Source organism: Artibeus jamaicensis, unplaced genomic scaffold (genome assembly GCF_021234435.1).
Source record: "Artibeus jamaicensis isolate MK-2021 breed Jamaican fruit bat unplaced genomic scaffold, CSHL_Jam_final contig_1715, whole genome shotgun sequence".
Taxonomy (NCBI): domain Eukaryota; kingdom Metazoa; phylum Chordata; class Mammalia; order Chiroptera; family Phyllostomidae; genus Artibeus; species Artibeus jamaicensis.
Genome location: NW_026521335.1, coordinates 2,896,321 through 2,917,276, shown reverse-complemented (window position 1 = coordinate 2,917,276; position 20,956 = coordinate 2,896,321). Strand labels below are relative to the sequence as shown.

The window sequence follows — 20,956 nt, the reverse complement described above, 5'->3', positions numbered from 1 at the left end:
CTTCGTTGATCTCATCATTAACACATTCACTGTTTAGTAACATGTTATTTAGCCTCCATGTGTTTGTGTGTTTTTCAGTATGTTTCTTGTAATTGATTTCTAGTTTTATACCATTGTGTTGTTGGAGAAGGTGGTTAATGTGATTTCAGTCTTCTTAAATTTACTGAGACATGTTTTTGTAGTCTAACATGTACTATATTGCTGCTTCGAGGTAAACGCTCTAGTTATACCAGTTAAATCCATCTGGTCTAACTGTCATTTAAGGCCACCTTTTCCTTGTTGATTTTCTGTTCCTTTTTCTCTTTACCCAGAAGCAGTGGATCTTTGTATTTGCCCTCTGAATGAGAGGGTTCATTGCCTATTCCCCAAGTATTAAGGCTTTTGCTTAGTAGAGGAGAAGGGTTTAGGGGAAGTGGATGACTTATTGTATTTGTTCACTAACAATTGCCAGTCGCCTCCATTATGCCCAGACTGCCATGGAGACTCTCTCTAATCTCCTCTGTCCTGTCCCTAGTCGTTTTTGTTAGCAGAAGAGGTCCGTGGAAAAGACATGCAAGTGAGCAGGAACTCTTATGTTTGGGGTGGGATTGCTGTTCTTGTAGCTTCCTAAGTGCTAAACAGAAGCAGAAGCACCCTGTGATCTCTGCTTAATGTCCTTGTCTGCTAATTCTCTTGTGTCTGTCACGTCTGAGTCTGTTTCTACTGCCTTACTTTTCTCTTGGTTGCAAGTCAAATTTTTATGCTGCTTTTTTTTTCATTGAACATTATAGACTATGAATATATTATTATTGGGTGTTAGGTTTTGTTATATTCATTTAAAGAGTGTTGGATTTTTGTTGTTGTTGTTGTTGTTGGTATGCAGCTAAGTTACTTCGATTTCTCTGACCCTTCTGAGATGTGTTTTTAAGCTCTTTAGAGTGAGTTTAAAGTATCTTTTACTTAAGAACCAATTTAGCCCCACTCCTCAAGCATGGCTGTTTTGAATTCTCTTCTGAATATCATGCAGATTCAAGGGAGGCCTCTCTTCTGGCGGGAGGGAAGTCAAATGATTCTAGACCCTTTTTGAACAATAGGAATTATCTATTTTACAGTTTATCCTGGTAATAATTCTGTCTTCATATTGTTATTCAGCCAAAGTTCAAGGAAATTCTGTGCAGGTTTCTTGCACTTTGTCTCTAGCTCCTTCCTCTTTTGTACTCTGTCCTGCAAATTCTAGCTGCTTTGGCTTCCCTGAACTCCAGTCTCTGCCTCCAGTCTCAACTCAGCGAAGTTGCTGAACTCTGATCTGGGGCTCCTGGCTCTGTCACAGTTCAGGAGTTACCTCTAGGTAGAAAGCCTAGGTTATGATAGGGCTCATCTGGTTTGTCTCTCTTTTCTCATGGATCACAGTTTTTTGCTGCCTATTGGCTGAAAATAATTGCTACCTGTATTTTGTCCAATTTTCTAATTGTTTACAGTGAGAGGTGAATTACCAACCACCCAGAAGTTCCCAGATTGCCCTATAAGTGCAGAATATTTTTATTTTTGGGTAATTCAAGTAAAACTTGATTTTAAGTATTCTTGGCTTTTGTCCTGGCTGGTGTGACTCTGGATTGAGCGCCAGTCTGCACAGCAAAAGGCTGCCTGTTCCATTCTTGATCAGGGCACATGCCTGGGTTGTGGGCCAGGTTCCCAGTTGGGGGTCTGCAGGAGGCAGCTGGTTGATGTTCTGGCACACTGATGTTTCTCCTCCTCGCTTCCTCCCTCCCGTCCCCTCTCTCTAAAATTAAATAAAAATTAAAAAGAAATTCTTGGCTTCAAAGTAATACCAATAGAACTCTACTTCATACTGTATAGAAAAATCAATTCCAGATGGATTAAAGACTTAAGTGACAAAAATTTAAAACCTCTTAGTAAAAAGTATAGGTGAATACCTTTTAGATTATGGGGATAGCAAAATTAAGACACAGAAAGCATTGCTCATAAAAATACTGATAAATTGGACTCTTGAAATTAAGATACTTCAAAGTGAGAAGACAGTTATACCCTAGGAAGAGGTATTCACAATACACACATATGAAAAAATTATATCGAGAACATATAAAGAGCTTGACAATCAATGAACAATGCACAAAAACTCAGTGTAACAGTGGGCAAAACATATGAATAGGTTTTTTACAGAAAAGGCTACTCACATGGACAATAGATACATGAAGGAATAATCAACATCAGTAGTAATTAGAGAAATGTAAATTAGGACCATGGTGAGAAATTTTTTATACGCATTTCACCGGCAAAAATTAAGAGGATCTTTTTAATATTACTGAAAGGAGTATAAACTGATGCAACTACTTTAGATTACAGTTGGTATTATCTTCTTAGACTAAATATTCTGTAGTTCCACTCTCAGGTATATAGCTAGGAGAATCTCTTACACATGTACATCAGGAGACTTGTATACAAATGTCCAGAAGAGCTAAAACACACAATCCAAATGCGCGTCAATGGAAGAACAGACTTTTAGGAAGCAAAACAATAAACTGTTATATACAACAGAATAAACCACAAAGATATATGACATTATGGATGAGACTAATGAAAAAAATAAGTCCCAAGTGGTCTCATTCTGCATGTAACCTTTTTATAAAACTAAACTACCTCTTAAAATTAAAATAAAAAATAAAAAGAGTAACATGTAAATACAGGAGAAACAATAAAAGGACAAGCAAAGGGATGATGAACATGGTTGAGTATGAAAATAATTTGGAGGGTTAGGGAAGCAGGGAGATGGGATGGAGACAGACCATCTGGTTAGAAATAAGTTACTGTAAAGGTTTTAGCTTTTAGTCACGTTTTATAAGATTAAAAATAACTAATCAAATATTCAAACAAAGAGTTCATCATAATGAGACTGTTACGAACCATGGGTTGTGATTACTCTAGTTCTGTACACCAGAGGTCCAATTAAAGAAAAAGTTATAGAGACCATTTATGAGTCATGTTAGGGAAAATGCACATGCACGCACAATAAACCTAAGTCATTTGAGAGCATATTGTTGCCTTTCTGGTTTTTGCTTTCCAAGAAGGAGCCTACATAAATACTTCAGCATTTGGGAAGAATTTCTTAGTTAAGGATATCATGGATTTCACACAGAAATCAGCTGAGTGCTGTATTCCTTTTGCTCTTATAAGCAGTTTGTAAATAGCAAATAACATGTCCTTCTGAAGATGAACTTTCAGCTAAAAATAAGATGAATTAGCAGGATGGCATTGAAAACAATTTGTTGGTCATACTGTACAAAGAAGATTCATCTTTTTGTATATTGTGGTTAACAGCATGAACCAGGTCAGTGTCTGTCTGACATTTGGAAGCTGAACTTGGATGATATTGCTATAGCCAATATAGATGGCAGCCAAACTGTCATCTTTCTACCTTTTTTCTAATTACTTTTGCATTGTATAAGGAGATTCTCTTCTGTGTATTCAGTGGTACAATTGCTGTGGGTTGGTTATTAGTGGTTTGAGAAAATGAGAACACTATAATATTCAGAATCTACATATGGGAGATTACCATTTAAAAGCCTTAAGAAATCTGTAGGTGCAGGTTAAGGAACCAACACCAGAACAAGATATCTGACATCTGGGACTTCATTTTTTTGTGAAGCTCAGATATTGCAAGAATGTTACCATCTTCTGGCCTTTGTTCTGTAGAACTAAGTCATAAGGATAGAGAGAGAAATGGCGTGGCATGGGTTTTTAACATTTACATATTGAGAAATTTTGAAGTTATTTCAAAGATGAATCTTGCAAATTTGACTTGCAGAATACAGAGGAAAAATTCAGATCACTGATCAGATAAGTTTTATGCTTCCCCCACCCATAATTAATCCCATGTATCTTATTGGGGTTTAACTAAGCAAAGAGTATGTCAAAGCCAAAACTTGCTGCCCTCAAACAGCTGGCTTTGCAGTCTGAACATTCCAACTTGAAGTTTTATAGGATGTGGTCGTTTGGAGAAGAGAATGACCAGTGATCCTTAAATTGAATGTACTTTTGCAAGCTAGACTAAATTCATCTAATTCCATGAACAAACCAGTCTGAGGATTTAAATTAAGATGGAAATATTCCAGAACCACTGCCTGCCTGGGTATATCTTTAGTTCCTATTTGATTATGTTCCCCTTCCAGTTCAGAGAATGTATTTTTGATGGACATTCTCATTGGTAATGAGACTGTATTTCTCATGGACCATATATATTCATGATTTTTAGGCTGAGGACCTCAGTGGGGACTAAGTGAATCAGTCTTTTTCTTTTTTCCTTTTTTTTCCAAATGAGCATGTCCAAGCCAAGGATATGAATACTAATAGATTTTGGTTAATTTTAAGGACAAGTGAAGAACAAAGCAGTCTCTGTTATGATCTCCTTTTGTATGTTTCTCATTTGCTAAGTACAGTTAATTTAAAAATGGTTTGAGTCTTGTGGAAGCCATTTCTACCTGCACTAAGCATTACTGAACTTTCAGGCAGGCATCCTATTTATATTTGTTTCCTTTGACTTCACATTTAAATGGGGGGTGGGCTAAGAGGCTCTTTCATGTTACTCTTCTCACCTTATGAAGAAATTGTGAGTTGAATCTATTTTTAGGGTTTCTTGTTGAAATTGTCACAAAGGCCTCTCACATTGTAGGGTTCTTTGTGCTACGAACTATTTTACTGGACCTGCGATCACTCAAGTGATTACCATTGAGAAAATGCATCCTGTGCATTATCAAAGACCTCCTGTACTCTATCTTAGAAAAAGACATTGGAAAGTATCTTTGAACCAGCAATTTCACCAGCTAGTTTTACTTGCCTGCCTTCCTTGTGTGGGGCACTCAGGCTGATTTATAACACCAGTAGGGTTGTGCTCTTGCTTTTAAGCAAAGGAATGGTGATGTTATTGAGAAATTTGGAAAGTTTAGTTTGAGAAGTAAGTATACAAGACTAGATTGACTTAGTGAGGCTTTTTGAGATTACCTTCCTTTAGGAGAGAGCAGTGATGACAATATTTGGTGATATATGGCATCCATTATAATGAGATACAAATTTATGTGAAAATCACAGGAAGAAAACTCATTGATCAGGATCATACACATCTCTGGAGCCTGTTTGATAGTCTAAGGCTTTGCTTTTAATTGGGGGAGGGATTAGAGGAGGAGAGTTGTGAGAGAGATTTGAATGAGTAAATTATTTTATTTTCACATTTAATTCATGCTTCCTAAATCACAGAAGCATGGAAAAGGTTCTCCTTAAACTTGAAGCAAACGCTTTGGCATATATGTTCTCAGTGATTAACTCTTGATAACATGAATAGATAGGACCTGTTTTTGAATACATTTGGAGTTCTGGATGATTTTTGCCAAACCCATCTCTGCATTATTTGATGTGTTCTGAGAACACAAAGTAACTTAGACTGGTTGATGTTTTCAGTTATGCGGTCCGCCTCTTCTTTTATACGGCCACACTCAGCTGCACATGCTCATAATCGTTTCTTCATCAGATACCTGCTGAGTGCGCACTGCGTGGCCAAGTCCTGTTCTAGAAGCTTGGCATGCTTCCGTCAGCAGTAGATAACAAAATTTTACCTATCTCTTCATGACGATTATAACTTTATTATTATGAGGAGGTTCTTCCAGTACCTTTATTCTTTAATTTCTTGTTAACCCTGTTTATTGATGGAAGGGAAAAGAGCAAAACTAGGGTGACCTGACTTCAGGAAAGGAGTTTTTACAAAAATCCACCTGATAACAAAAAAAGCCACTATTGCTTATCTCATCTGTAGATATTTTCTTTGGAAGTTTGGGCCACACACAAATATCAACATGGCTTTAAAATTAAACCTAGCTTTTTACATCTCTCTCCAAATTTGTGTGCTGTATTTACCACATCGGCTTTGGATGACTTAGCTTTCTGAAAAGAAAATCTACCTTTAAAAGCTGATAATTGGCCCTGGCTGGTGTAGCTCAGTGGACTGAGAGCGCTGGCCTGTGAACCGGAAGGTCACTGGTTCCATTCCCAGTCGGCACATGCCTGGGTTGCGTGCCAAGTCCCTTGTTGGAGGTGTGTGAGAGACAACCGATTGATGTTTCTTTCCCTTTCTTTCTCCCTCCCTTCCCCTCTTTCTAAAAATAAGTAAATAAAAAAATTTTTTTTAAAAGCTGATAATTGCCTTTGAAGATCTTTAAAATTGTATGTTGGAGGTAATTTTAATAGCAAAAATAAGATTATGGCTTCTTTTAAGGGAGTAGCCCTCTTTTGTGTGATTGCTGGCATGTTTATTTAAGTCTTAACTTTACAATAACCTTGAAAATATTCTGTTAGGGGTGTAGCAGCATATAACTCACCAGTATCAATCTGAGTCTGACTTTTGATGATTTTGTGATTTAATTTATAGTAAATAGGAGTTTTTTGTTCTTTGCCTTCACCAGGTATACAATGTTTACATGGCAGGGAGGCAGCTGTGTTCTAAGCGGTACCGGGAGTTTGCCATCCTACACCAGAACCTGAAGAGAGAGTTTGCCAACTTTACATTTCCCCGACTTCCAGGGAAGTGGCCATTCTCTTTATCAGAACAGCAATTAGATGCCCGGCGGCGAGGGTTGGAAGAATATCTAGAAAAAGGTAAACTGACCTATTAAACTCTATTGTCTTGAGTAGACATAGGATCTAGGTTTATGTTGCAACTCCAAAACTGCACAGTGAAGCTTCCTGAAATGAAGTAGTGAAAGTAAGTCAAATTTCTGACAATAGGTATTGAATGATCTGATCTTTGAAGCCAAGACGGAAGTGTCCAGTACAGTGATTAATAGCCTATTGTATTGACTCACTGAGCACATAACAACAATAGAAAAATGATTATTAGTTTTTGATCTATTAAGGACCTTTATTTACAGGGTTATATTATTTTCCAGCAAACACGTACAGACTGATTCATGGGCATGCTGAATTGATTTGGGAAATAAGTGATTCTCTGGCATATCCTACTTGAAAATTTCTTATTCCTTTTGCATGTTTCTGTAGATAGGTTTATTGAGTTGTAGGTAATCTAAAGTCCCCTTGTTCTAAGCAGGTTATAGGTAGAACTACATGTTATTTCAGGTTATATTTAGGTTATATATAGGTTATATATAGGTTATATTTAAACTTACATGTTATTTCAGGACTTCTAAAAATACATAAGGAATCTGTGGATATGGATGCTGAAACATTTGTTTATCTAGACAGCTGGGTAAAATAACAGAATCTCCTAAATAAGATAGTTCATTTTGTAGCTCAGAGAAGAGACCTTGCTCCACTACATTACAGAATTAACATGCTTTGCTATCTGTGCAATTGGCTTTTCTTTAAAATACTAATTTAATAGAATGATGGTTTTATGTGGTATTTAATAATTCTGTGTCATTATGTAAGAACTAATTGACCTAGTTGAATTTTTTTAAAACTTTGGTAGAGGTTTTTATTCCTGAAGAAAAATTATTTCCCCCATAGGAATAGTGAAAATTCCCCATTTGTTTTTAGCTTTTTTCTAACCTGGAATGGATTCTAAACATAGCCCTTGGGAAATAAGAAATGTTATATATTTTTAAAATAAAATGACGTAAAATCATCAGTGTAATTTGTCATCCTCATGAAAGTGTCAGGAATTAACTTTCTTAGATTTAGACAATTAACTACCTACTTGTCTGCTTTCCTTGTTCCTTCCCTCGTTTTTGTCATTGTTGTTTGCAGTTCAGCTTAGTGAGGTAAGGGAATCTGCTCAGCTTAATACTTAAATTACCTACCCATTTACTCTCAAGTGGCTTTAAATGTTTATTGTTCAATGCATCCAGTCAAGATGGTGGCATAGGTAAACATGGCTCGCCTCCTCCTGCAATGACATCAAAATTACAATTAACATGTAGAACAGCCACCACCCAGAACCGTCAGAAATTGAGTTGAATGGAAGTCAGACAGCTACGAAATTAATGAAACCACATTCATTCAGACTGGTAGGAGGGGTGGAGAGGCAAAATGGGCTGGTTCCACATCTATGTGGATAAAAATTTGGGATGGATATCTCAGGAGCAAGGAGGTACAGCCCACACCAGGCCTCCCAGTCCAGAGTTCAGTGCCAGGAAGAAAAGTCCCCACAATTTCTGGCTGCAAAAAATAGCAGGGAGAGAAATCGATGGAAAAAAGTTATAGAGTCCCAAGAAGTTCCCCTTAAAGTACCCACACAGAGACTTACTCAGACTCACTCCTCTGAGCTATAGCACCAGGGTAGCAGCATGAGAGGCACCAGCAGCATACAAGGAGAAACCGAAGTGTCTGGCTTCCAGGGGAAGCTGGGGGACAGCTTTGGCCCAGACAGAAAGGTGGTCAGAGGCCATTGTCCCTTTTCTGAGTACTTCCCCCACAGAGCCACAGAGCCAGCAGTTGAGTGCCATATCTGAGACTCCATCAACCGACTAACATTGTTTGCCCCACCCTGGAGATTCCCTGAGATTCTATCCCACCCAACTTATGGGCCCAAACAAACTGTTAACCATGACTTTTCCATATGAATGGCTGGTCTTGGCTCATGCTTCACAACTTCCTGTCCTCTCAAATAAGCAACATCCTGTACTTCTTGCTAAGTGCTCCCAGGCCTGGTACTAGCAACAGCCAGCCTAGATGCACAGCTTAGCTTCACCTGGAAATCTCTAGCCCAGGACAAGTAGCAGCCATCTCAGATTGCTTTATAGCTCATGCAGGGTGGCCCTAGGGAGAACATGACTGGGTGCTGAGTTTGGCCTGCACCACATGGGAAACTCCAGAGCCTGCTCACCCAGTAGACAGCTACAGATCACATTGGAGCACCACCACCGTACCCCTGTACAGCTGATCCTTCACAGACAGCAGAGGTTGCTGGTCAGTGATCACTGCCAATCCTCGCAGCTGACTGGCCTGAGTAAATCCCTCCCACTGACCTGCCAACAGCAATCAAGGCTCAACTACGAGAGGAAGGTATACTCAAGCCCACACAAAGGGCGAGCTTCAAGGACCCACCTCAGGTGGTAGGAGAAGCTGTGTTACTGCATCCTCCAGGATACCTACTACTTTAGGCCACACGACCAAGACAGGGAGTCATAGCAGCTCTACGTAATATATAGAAACAAACATAGGAAGGCAGCCACAATGAGGAGACTAAAATATGGCCCAAATAAAAGAACAGATCAGAACTTTAGAAAAAGAACTAAACAAAATGGAGATGAGCAATCTATCAGATTCTGTCGGATGCAGAGTTCAAAACAGTGGTTATATGGATGCTCAAGGAACTTAATGAGGACCTCAACAGCATAAAAAATTCCAATCAGAAATGAAGGATACACTAATTGAAATAAAATACAATATACAGAGAAACAAGAATAGAATGGATGAAGCTGACAAGGAAATCAGTGATTTGGAACATAAGCAAAAACCAACCAATTAAAACAATAAGAAGGAAAAATAATCCAAAATAAATGAGGATAGTGTAAGCATGCTCTGGGACAGCTTCAAGCATTCTAACATTTGCATCATAGGGGTACCGGAAAGCAAAGAGAAAGAGCAAGAAACTGGAATTCTATTTGAAAAAATGATGAAAGAAAACTTCCCTAACTTGGTTAAGGAAACAGACATGTAATTCCAGGAAGCACAGAGATTCCCAAACAAGATGGACGCAAACAGGTTCACTCCAAGACACTTCCTAATTAAAATGCCAGAGATTAAAGATAAAGAGAGAGAATCTTAAAGCAGCAAGAAAAAAGCAGTTAGTTACCTACAGGGGAGTTCCCATAAGATCATGAGCTGATTTCTGAAAAGAAACTTTGCAGGCCAGAATGGATTGGCAGTAAATATTCCAAGTCATGAAAAGCAGGGACCTACAGCCAAGATTGTTCTACCCAGCAAAGCTATGATTTAGAATCGAAGGGCAGATAAAGAACTTCCCAGAGGAGGAAAAACTAAAGGAGGTTGTTATCTCTAAACCATTATATAAAATTTTAAAGGGACCTACATAAGAAAAAGAAGACCAAAACTGTGAACAATTAAGTGGCAATAAATACATATCTCTCAATAATTGAATCTAAAAAACAAACTAAACAAACAAGAAGAACAGACAGAATCATGGATAAAGAAAGCATTTTGATGGTTGCTGGATGGAAGGGGTGTGGGAGAATGGGTGAAGAGGTGAGCGGATTTAGAAGTACAAATAGTTATAGAAGAGCCATGGGGATAAAAGGTACAGTAAAGGAAATGGAGGAGTCAGAGAACTTACATGTATGACCCATGGATATGAACAATAGTGAGGATTGCCTGAGGTATTAGGGAATACAGGGTGGAGGGGGGCAAAGGGAGAAAAAATGGGACAACTATAGTAGCATAATCAAAATGTATAATTTAAAAAATATACAAATATCTATAGAATGAAATCTGGAAGGATGCATGCTGAATGTTAGTAGTTATTTGGATATGACCAAATTAATGTTTTTTTCCTTGTTAATGTTTTGCTGAATTTTGCAGATAGTCTACAATAAACTTTTACTACTTTGATAAAAATGTTTATGGTCTGGCTGGCCTGTTTCTAGGCCAAGTAGATATTTTTCCTTCGGTATTTCAGTTTTGTGTTTGGTTTATTTCTAATTGACCTTACCCATGCTCTGTTGTATAGCTTGTTAATAGTTTGTACAAGACCACAAAGTTTTACTGCTGAATTTTTATTCCTCCTCTTTTGGGCAGCTTCCTTTGGCTATATTTAATATTTTCTGCAAGCTACATTTTTATACATTTTGTTATCCCTCCATTCTAGTTTATATTTATAGGAATGTTTGTCACGTCTTAAAATATTGTATGTTAGGGATGACATACTACCTCAGCATTGCCTGGCACTAATGATTTACACTTAAACCTTGATATGTACTTGACTTTATATTCTTGTTTTTAGAGCTTCATGCCAGATTCTGTCTTTGTTTTGTACAGTATGCTCAATACGAGTCATTGGTGAGAGTGACATCATGCAAGAATTCCTGTCAGAATCAGACGAGGTAAGTGACTACCCCTACAGTGACCTCTTGGCTCATTCTGGGGGAAAATAAATTAAAGATACCAATTATAGCAAATGTCTATTTTTCAACTTCCTTTTTTAATACATCTTGCTTATCCTTCAAGATCTAGTGCTTGGTCCACCTTCTCTTTGAAGCCTTCCCTGTTACTGAAGTCATTGATACTTCATTCCACCAAGAACTTTGGCAGTCATTACCATTTGGTTATTACCTTGCTGCTATCTCATTCTCTGATGTTTATACATATAACCAGATTATTACTTTATATTTTTAGTTTGAGTTACCTGTAGGTAAGAGTTAAATCATTTTTTTGTTTTATTGAGGTATAATTGACAAATAGGAAATATATATATATATATATATATATATATATGAGCTGTACAACTTAATATTTTGATATATGTGTACATCATGGTGATCACCACAATCATGCTAATTAACATATTTAGCGCCTGGTTACCCCTCCCTTTCCTTTCTCCTTCCTTCCTTCCTTCCTTCCTTCCTTCCTTCCTTCCTTCCTTCCATCCATCCATCCATCCATCCATCTATCCATCCATAGGGGAACACTTAAGATCTACTCTTTTTTCAGTATATAATACAGTATTGTTAACTGTGGTCAGCATGCTGTGCATGAGATCTCCAGAACAAGAGCTAAGTCTTGATCATCTTTATATTCCCAGTGCCTTATCACAGTGTCAAGGATATTGTAGATGCTTAATAAATTAACAAATATTACTAGATAGAAGAATGAATATGTGATGCTACTATACTAGTGTGTTATCCACATTATTTTATATGAATAGGACTTCTTACAACTAGATTATAACTTTATTGTAGACAAGGGCCTTAAACAAAATAATACTTAGGGTGGTTTTAGGAAAAGAATAGTATTTTTTTAATGGTAAATGTCTATGGACCTGTTCTTAAATAACTGTTTCTCTCTAATAAAAATTACAAAGTCAAAAAATCTGTTAGAGGAATGTGTTAATCATCAAAAGCAATGAAAAAGAAGGATGTCTTTTGAATTAAGGAGGATAAGAATTGTTAACTCTTTGCTAGAAGAAAATTGGGCATCAGACCAACTCTGATTTGTAAGTATCATTCATTTTTCTTTGAAAGGTGTCGTGGTTATTTCAGGAATCAGAAAGAAATTTGGGATACTACCTGAGCCAATCTAACATGCCTAACCGTATGAACTCAGTGAATATTGGTAGAAACTATTGCTTTCACTTGTCTTTGTTTATTTGTAAGTTCTTAATGTTTGAAAATAGGCCAAAAATCTCATCTGTGTTTGACCTAAACTGTTTCACACATTTCCTGTTCTAAAATGTGAACATTTTGACTTCAACATATTTCTTTCCTCCCTGTTCAAAAGATTAACTTCTGCTGCACCCTAAAGTCAGCTTAATGACTTGTAAATGTATTGACTTATAAGGTATCTTTTCTCCCATTTTCATTAGAATTCACTTTCTTTCTATCCCATGTTTAGGTTGTTGTTTAGCTAGTGTGTTACTAAAAGGAGGAAGAATGCTGAGTCATAAATCTTTCTCTGTGTCTTTTCTCCCTAGAACTACAATGGTGTGTCTGATGTAGAGCTCAGAGTAGCTTTACCAGATGGAACAACAGTTACAGTCAGGGTTAAAAAGAACAGTACTACAGACCAAGTATATCAGGTAAGGTAAACTTGAACAAGTAGACTTGACATTGCATGGTTCAAAGCTAAGGAAGATAGATTAAATGAGTTACACATAAAAAGTGCTTGGAGTATCTAGCACATAAGTTTATTAAATGTTAGCTACTATCGTTGATATTATTGTTAATATGAAATTACTTTGTCCTCCTTTAAAGAAGGTACAATATATATCCTAGGTAGTAGTGGTTCTTTTTTTTAAATATATTTTTTATTTTATTGATTATGCCATTACATTTGTTCTATTTCCCCCCTTCATTCCCCTCCACCCTGTACACCCCTCCCCCACCATTCCCCCCTCCTTTAGTTCATGAACACGTGTCTCAAGTTCTTTAGATTCTGTATTTCCCCTACTATTCTTACCCTCCCCCCATCTATTTTCTATCTACTGTCTACGCTACTTATTTTCTGTACCTTTTCCCCCCTTCTCCTTCTCCCACTCCCCTGTTGCTAATCCTCCACGTGATCTTCATTTGTATGGTTCACTCCTGATCTAGCTGTCCTCTTAATTTGCTTTTGTTTTAGGTGTGGTTGTTGATAACTGTGAGTTTGCTGTCCTTTCACTGTTCATCTTTTTTATCTTTTTCTTAGGTAAGTCCCTTTAACATTTCATATAATAAGGGCTTGGTGATGAACTCCTTGAATTTCATCTTATCTGAGAAGCACTTTATCTGTCCTTCCATTCTAAATGAAAACTTTGCTGGGTAGAGCAATCTTGGTTGTAGGTCTTTGGATTTCCTGACTTGGAATACTTCTTTCCAGCCCCTTCTTGCCTGTGAGTTCTCTTTTGAGAAATCCACTGACAGTCTGATGGGAACTCCTTTGTAGGTGACTGTCCCTTATCTCTTGCTGCTTCTAGAATTCTCTCCTTCATTTTAATCTTGGCTAATGTAATTATGATGTGCCTTGGTGTGTTCCTTTTTGGGTCCAACTTCTTTGGGACTCTCTGAGCTTCCTGGATTTCCTGGAAGTCTATTTCCTTTGCCAGATTGGGGAAGTTCTCCTTTATTATTTGTTCAAATAAGTTTTCCACTGGTGGCTGTTCCTCTTCCCCTTCTGGTACCCCTATAATTTGGATGTTGGAGCATTTAAAGATGTCCTGGAGGTTCCTAAGCCTCTCATTTTTTTTGAATTCTTGTTTCTTCATATTTTTCTGTTTGGTCCTTTTTTCCTTCCTTCTGGTCTGCTCCCTTGATTTGAGTCCGAGTTTCCTTTCCATTACTATTGATTTCCTGTGTATTACCGTTCATTTCAATTAGTTTAGCCTTCATATGTTCCTCTAATTTGTGACTAAAATCAACCAGTTCTGTGAGCGTCCTGATGACCAGTGTTTTGAACTGTGCATCTGAAAGTTTGGCTATTTCTTCATCACTTAGATTTATTGGCTCTGGGGCTCTGAGTTGTTCTTGAGCCATGTTTTGATCTGTTTGTGCCTTGTTACATATGAGGAGAGGCACCTTAGGTGTTCACCAGGGTGGGACCACCCAGGTCGCTGGTTTGTGATGCTGTATGTGGGGGCAGGGTCAGAGAGGGAGCAATGGCGCTCCTCTCCGCTTGCCCAGTCCGCCTCACTGCTCGCCCCCACCTATTTATCTGAGCAAAAATGTGCGAGCCCACTGCCCTGTGCCTCCGGGGCCTGCGCGATCTATCTCAATGCTCGCCTCTTCACTGGTTTATCTGCACACTGCACACGACCGACTGCAGACATCCAGCCTCACTGCATCTTCCCTGGGTCCACCTGTAGCTAGCTCGCACCTGCGCGCAGGTCAGGGGGATCTTTTTGCCCAACCCACTCCACTGCTGGCTTCGCCCCTCTCACCGGTTTAGCTGAGCGGTTCGTTATTTTCAGACTCCGTATCGTTCAGTTTTCTGTGTGGTTTAGTTGCGTTTATTATTGTTAAAACTTTGTTGTTTTTAGATTTGGTTGTACGAGGAAGCAAAGTGTTTCCACCTATGCCTCCATCTTGGCAGAAATCCTCTTTTTTTAAAGTATTTTTTATTAATTATGCTATTACAATTTTCCCAACTTTTCTCCCTTTACCCTCCCTCCGCCCTGCCCCCCCAACATTCCCCCTGCCTTAGTTCATGTCCAGGGGTTGTACATATAAGTTCTTTGAGTTCTGTGTTTCCTATGCCATTTATTTTATCTCTCCCTAACTATTTTATGTCTACTAATAATGCTTCTTCTTCCCTGTACCTTTCCCCTGCTATTCCTCCCTTCCCCCTCCCCACTGAAATCCCTCCATATGATCTCCATTTCTCTGATTCTGTTCCTGTTCTAGTTGTTTGCTTAGTTTTTGTCTTTATTGTTTTTCTTTTATTTTAGGTTCATTTGTTGATAGTTGTGAGTTCGTTATTTTATTGTTTATATATTATTTTATCTTTTTTCTTAGTTTAAGTCCCTTTAACATTCATATAATAATGGCTTGGTAAAGATAAACTCCTTTAACTTGACCTTATCTGGGAAGCACTTTATGTGTCCTTCTATTCTAAATGAAAGCTTTGCTGGGTAAAGTAATCTTGGATATAGGTACTTGGCTTTCATGACTTGGAATACTTCTTTACAGCCCCTTCTTGCCTGCAAAGTTTTTTTTGAGAAATCAGCTGATAGCCTTATCGGAACTCCTTTGTAGGTAACTATCTCCTTTTCTCTTGCTGCTTTTAAGATTCTCTGCTTATCTTTAATCTTGGGTAACTTAATGATGATGTGCCTTGGTGTGTGTTTCCTTGGGTCCAACTTCTTTGGGACTCTCTGGGCTTCCTGGACTTCCTGGAAGTCTTATTTTCTTTGCCAGATTGGGGAAGTTTTTCTTCATTATTTGTTCAAATAAGTTTTCAGTTTGTTGTTCTTGTTCTTCTCCTTCTGGCACCCCTATGATTCAGATATTGGAACATTTCAGGTTGTCCCAGAGGTTTGTAAGACTCTTCACTTTTTTGAATTCTTGTTTCTTCATTCAGTTCCAGTTGGATGTTTATTTTTCCCTTCTGTTCATAATCATTGTTTTGAGTCCTGGTTTCCTTCCTGTCACTGTTGGGTCTCTGAATATTTTGCTTTATTTCATTTTGGGTATCTTTTATTTGTTTTTTCATTTTTTTACCAAGCTCAATCAGTTCTGTGAGCATTTTGATTACCAGGGCTTTAAATTCTCCATCAGATAGGTTGGCTATCCCCTCATCGTTCAGTTCTATTTCTGAAGTTTTACTCTGTTTTTTCATTTGGGTCATATTTCTTTGTCCTGGGGCACCTGTTAATTTGTAAGGGGGTGCGGCCTTAGTTATTCACCAGAGCATGGCAACCCTCTTTGATGTGCTGTGGCACTGCCTGTGTGTGAGGGGCCAGAGAGGAAACAGTGCAGCTTACCTGCTCATTTCTAGCCCACTTTCTAACAAACTCTCGTGTGAGACTGGGAGTTTCTCCTGCCGTGGCAACCGCTGTAGTCCACAGTCAACTCTGAGTCTCAGTTTTGCCTTCAGCCAGCCCCACGCTCGTGGTCTGCCACCTCACCGAGGTTTTTCTGATCCGGCCCCACTCACCTGGCTGTGGGTTCTTACTGGTCTAGTTGTTCCGGTTGATATTTTCTTTGATTCCTTAGTTGTTGGAGTTCCACGCAATTTGATTTTCTGGTGCTTCTGGTTATTTATTGATTTTAGATTGGTTGTTATCTTCCTTTTGGTTGTGCAAGGAAGCAAAAGGTTTCTACTGTGCCTCCATCTTGGCCAGAATTCCTCAGTGGTAGTGGTTCTGATTAACCCCTGCACCACTCGTAATTGTAAAAAACTTTTTAACATACATGAAAACTGAATGTAACAATGAACCTCTGTCTGTTCATCATTCATTTAATAGTCATGAAGATTTTTCCACATTTTCATGATACATTCTTTTTCTCCCTTTATTTAAATATTTTAAAGCAGATTTCATGTCATTGAATCTGTGTATATTTCAGTATACATCTCTAAAAAATACATCTTCTTATATAACCACAAAGCCATTATCAAACCTACAAAATTAACAGTACTTCTTTGGTATTAACTAATGATAAATCAACAATCAAATTTTCCTAACTATCAAAAAATAAATTTTTATAGTTGGTAGATTAAAATCTGGATCTAAATAAGGTCTTTATGTCATATTTGTTTTTTTTGTTTGTTTTAGAATAGAGCAGTTTCTCTTCCCTTCCGCAGCTTTTTTTTCCATGTCATTGGTTTATTGCAGAAATTGGGTCTGTGTCCTGTGGAATGTCCCACATTCTAAATTTTATCTGTTTGTTTCTTTTACCTATTTGTGTCATTTAGTATGTCTTTCTGTTTTATCATTAAAAAATTTTAAAACATTTTAAATCTCCACCTGAGAAGATGTTTACTGATTTGAGAGAGAGAAAGATGTGGGGAGAGAGAAAAAAAAACATACATCGATTGGTTGCTTCCTTTATGTGCCCTGACAGGGGATCAAACCCTCAACCTCAGTATGTGCCCTGACTGGCATTCAAACCTGAAACCTTTTGGTGCATGGGATGGTGTTCCAACCAACTGAGTCACCTGGCCAGGGCTGCCTCCCTATATTTTTTATAAATGGAATTTTTCTCTGGAGATTTGATTCATTTTGAGTTCAGCTATTTTGATAATTGGTACTACGTACTTCATATTGTTTCTCACCAGCAGATATACACTATCTGGTTCTCCATTTAATGAGTAATCACTAGAATAATTTGTGAAGTGTGAACAAAATCGATACAGTATTTTAAGTTCAAGAACCAGAGGTACAGATCTTGTACACGTTAACAGCCTATGTTAAATGTAGGATGAATGTTCAAGACTGGATATTTAATAATTTATTTTTTTCTTAAGATCTGTTCTTATCTAGCACTTCTCTAAGTGCTATTCAACCCTTGTGGGCTGAAGTTGTATTTCAAAGAGGAATGCTGATATTTTAAGAGAGACTGTTAATCTGCTTGAATTGGAGGGGAGAAACTCATACTTAGAGATCACAGCTGTTTGGATCAAATACAGGTTTTGTTGTTGTTGTTGTTTTTAATTTAACTTCATACATATGTATGTATGTGTGCATGTATACAGACATGCAAAGAAGAATAGCTGTGGACCATGAGTTTAGTTTATGTGAAACCAAGATGGCAAAACCCCTCTCTTTCTCTTTCCCTTTCCTGTGCATACATCAGTTTTTTTCCCACAGCATTGTGTGATTTCGTTGTTGGGTTTTTTTTTTTTGAAACTAATCTATCCTGTTTATACTTCAGGCTATTGCAGCAAAGGTGGGCATGGACAGTACGACAGTGAATTATTTTGCCTTATTTGAAGTGATCAATCATTCCTTTGGTAAGTGCCAGTGGCTAATATTAAGTTTTGTTGGGGGTATTTTATTCTAATACTGTCAGACTGAAACTATTAATATTTGCTTAGAGAAGAAGAGCTTTTGCAGACCAGGCGGATTCTCATCAGGACAGTCTACAACAAGCAGACCAGGCAAATCCCATTCAGTCCAAGTCTGGTTGTCTGGTCACTGTTGATCCTCTTTCCTCTTTTATAAGTATTAGTTACTTGCACCTGTGCTGAAGCAGATACTTTCATGAAATTCTTTCAAATCAGAGGTTCAAAGTGAATATATTCCAGTGAAAACAGCCTTTAAAAGAGGGGATGTTCTACTTAGCGACAATTTGTTTTATAATGCTATACTTTATACTTTTTGTAAGTTTTTAAGAATAGCTTTCTGTTTTCAGGAGTTAGAGTTAAATTTCTTGAAAGCCATTGCTTGAATGCATATCTTTAAGTTTCTTTGTAAATAGATATCCTCTTCCGAGGAAATTTTATTGTATCATGACAGGAAACTTATTATTTTATAAAAGCTAGGAATTGTTGGTCACACTGGTTGCATTGAGACCACAAAGAGGAGGAAGTCTGAGTTCTTGCTTTGAATGACATAGATTTCCTGTAGTTTATTTCCTACCATTTATGAGTCTTTCCCACATTATATACATATGTACATACATGTAGGGGACATACTCTGTCCCACAGAGCTCCCTGGCTGCCATAGGTGAGAATAAGTCTACCAAGACATGAGTCACTTGGGGAGGAAAGGCTGACCAGTCTCTCAGAGGGGAAAGCCTTTGAGCCTCTCTCTCAGTGGGCTTTAATTTGGGTTTAGTTTGCATAGGAATACAGAGCGTATACATAAAGCTCATCAGTCATTGTCAGGCAGTAATGATCAAGGAATAGAAAACATTCAAAGAACTATAAGGGCTTATTCTGGGTCAGGGTCAAATACATAGAGTGACACCAAAGGGCTATAAAACTTAGGGAAGCAAACTCATTTTATGCTTGGATCCTTAACATTTAAATTGAGGGCATTCTTAGCAAAGCAGGTTTCAGAGGATTTTATGCTTTCTTTCTTAGGCCTGATTACTCTGGGAACTGCCTGTTCCAGCACAGGGCCACACATGCCACTGGCATTGTTTTAGGCTCAAGTCAGGTGGGGGAAGTAAGGCAGCCAAGACATTAGGAGACTTCTTACAGATAGAATGAGGACTCAGGCTATAACAAAGGTTCATCACCCGTTCTCTAAAGTCCCCAAAGTCCTTCCCTGACGGCCCCTTCAAGACTGTGCCTGTCTTAGGTTGTGCCTCCCTTGAGGAATCTTACCCGTCATTGACTTCAGCCATCCTCCAGGGTCCAAGCAGGGGAATTGTATCATGACAGGGGAATATGAGAGAGGGAATAAGTTTTTGTCTCCTTATTCAGCCTTAGCCATGGGGGCTTACAGCTTCTGAATCCAAGCAGGGTGGTTCCCAGCACATACACACAGGGCTAAGGTCAGAATTGACATCCCAAAAAAGGGAAGAGAGTTGGTCGTCTTGGGTTGTCTTGCTGTCCCAGGACAACGTAAAACAACTTGATTCCCCCTGAAGGAGCCATGTCCCTATTATTCTCTATCTTCCAAACTCTCTACAGTCCAAGGCAGAGAAAAATGTTATAAAGGATTGCTAGAGAACCATGATATGGATTCTAATCTTACCCTTTTCTAAGCTTTAGTTAATAAATAAAATAGGAACTTAAATCTGTCTTTTGTAGTAGTAAAGCCAGTAAACATGAAGAGAAAAAAACTGAGTCTTTCCAAAGAAAAGCAGTATAGAAATTTAAAGTGGCTGTGTTTTATTCTGTATCTGCATTGTTAGAGAAAGGAAGTACTTTTACTCAGAAGATACTTTTCACTTTGATGAATGTCTTAGAGTTGGGGAGTGGAGTGGGGAGAGCCTTTCAACTCCTCACAATAAAAGCAGTTCATTGAGAATTGCCACAGGAGAGACTCTGAATGCAGCATAGTTGAGTGAGAGGAGTTGCTTGCTTTAAAAATGTTCAGTGGAGCCCTAGCTGGGTGGCTCAGTTGCTGTGAGTGTCATCAAGTACACCAAAAGGTTGTGGGTTCAATCCCCAGTCTAGGTGTGTATAGGAGGCAACCAGTTAATGTTTCTTTCTCATGTCCATGTCTGTCTGTCTGTTGCTCACCTGCCCCCCTTTTCTCTTCTCTCTAAAAAAAAATTTATAAACATATCCTTGGGTAAGAATTTTTTTGAAAAAAGATGTTCAGTGTACATCACTATAATTTAACAGATAATGGGTCAGCTATTTTAATTAACTTTGTAGTAGGTGCTGTCTGCAGTGTCGGTGTGCTACCTGAGTGGCTGTCATTCAGGTGATAAGAGTTTGGTCAGTTTGAGGATGACTGACCACAGTCATAGTTAGAAGGGATCGAAGTGACTAGTCAAATGGTTGTTTTGTCATCCTAAGGCAGAACTCTGTGATGGTTCTACACTGATGTTCCGGCTAATGATAATCTGTCATTCTTCACCTGCCTATTTCTACGTTACCTGCAGTTTATACTAGGGAAAGTCCTTGTATATCTTTTTACTCTAGCTTTCTCTGTTTTCTCTTCTCTTTAGTACGTAAGCTGGCACCTAATGAATTTCCTCATAAACTCTACGTCCAGAATTACACATCAGCTGTGCCAGGCACCTGCCTGACTATTCGAAAGTGGCTTTTTACGACAGAAGAGGAAATCTTCTTAAATGACAATGACCTGGCTGTTACCTACTTCTTTCATCAGGTGGGTGAATTTATCTTGGAAAGGCCTGATTTTTTTTCTGTTTATGTGGAGTGGGTAATTTGCCAATTTATGTGA

The 20,956-nt window shown here is 38.2% G+C and overlaps 1 protein-coding gene across 2 annotated transcripts in view; it reads left to right on the top strand.

The window, feature by feature from the left end:
* SNX27 (sorting nexin 27) overlaps positions 1 to 20,956 on the top strand; it is a 90,028-nt gene that overhangs the window by 47,369 nt on the left and 21,703 nt on the right. For both annotated transcript variants that reach the window (XM_037143665.2, XM_037143666.2), the window contains exons 3-7: positions 6,447 to 6,639; positions 10,996 to 11,060; positions 12,647 to 12,751; positions 18,021 to 18,099; positions 20,718 to 20,881. In XM_037143665.2, coding sequence (XP_036999560.1) covers positions 6,447 to 6,639; positions 10,996 to 11,060; positions 12,647 to 12,751; positions 18,021 to 18,099; positions 20,718 to 20,881 — 606 coding nt within the window. The remainder of the gene's footprint in view (positions 1 to 6,446; positions 6,640 to 10,995; positions 11,061 to 12,646; positions 12,752 to 18,020; positions 18,100 to 20,717; positions 20,882 to 20,956) is intronic.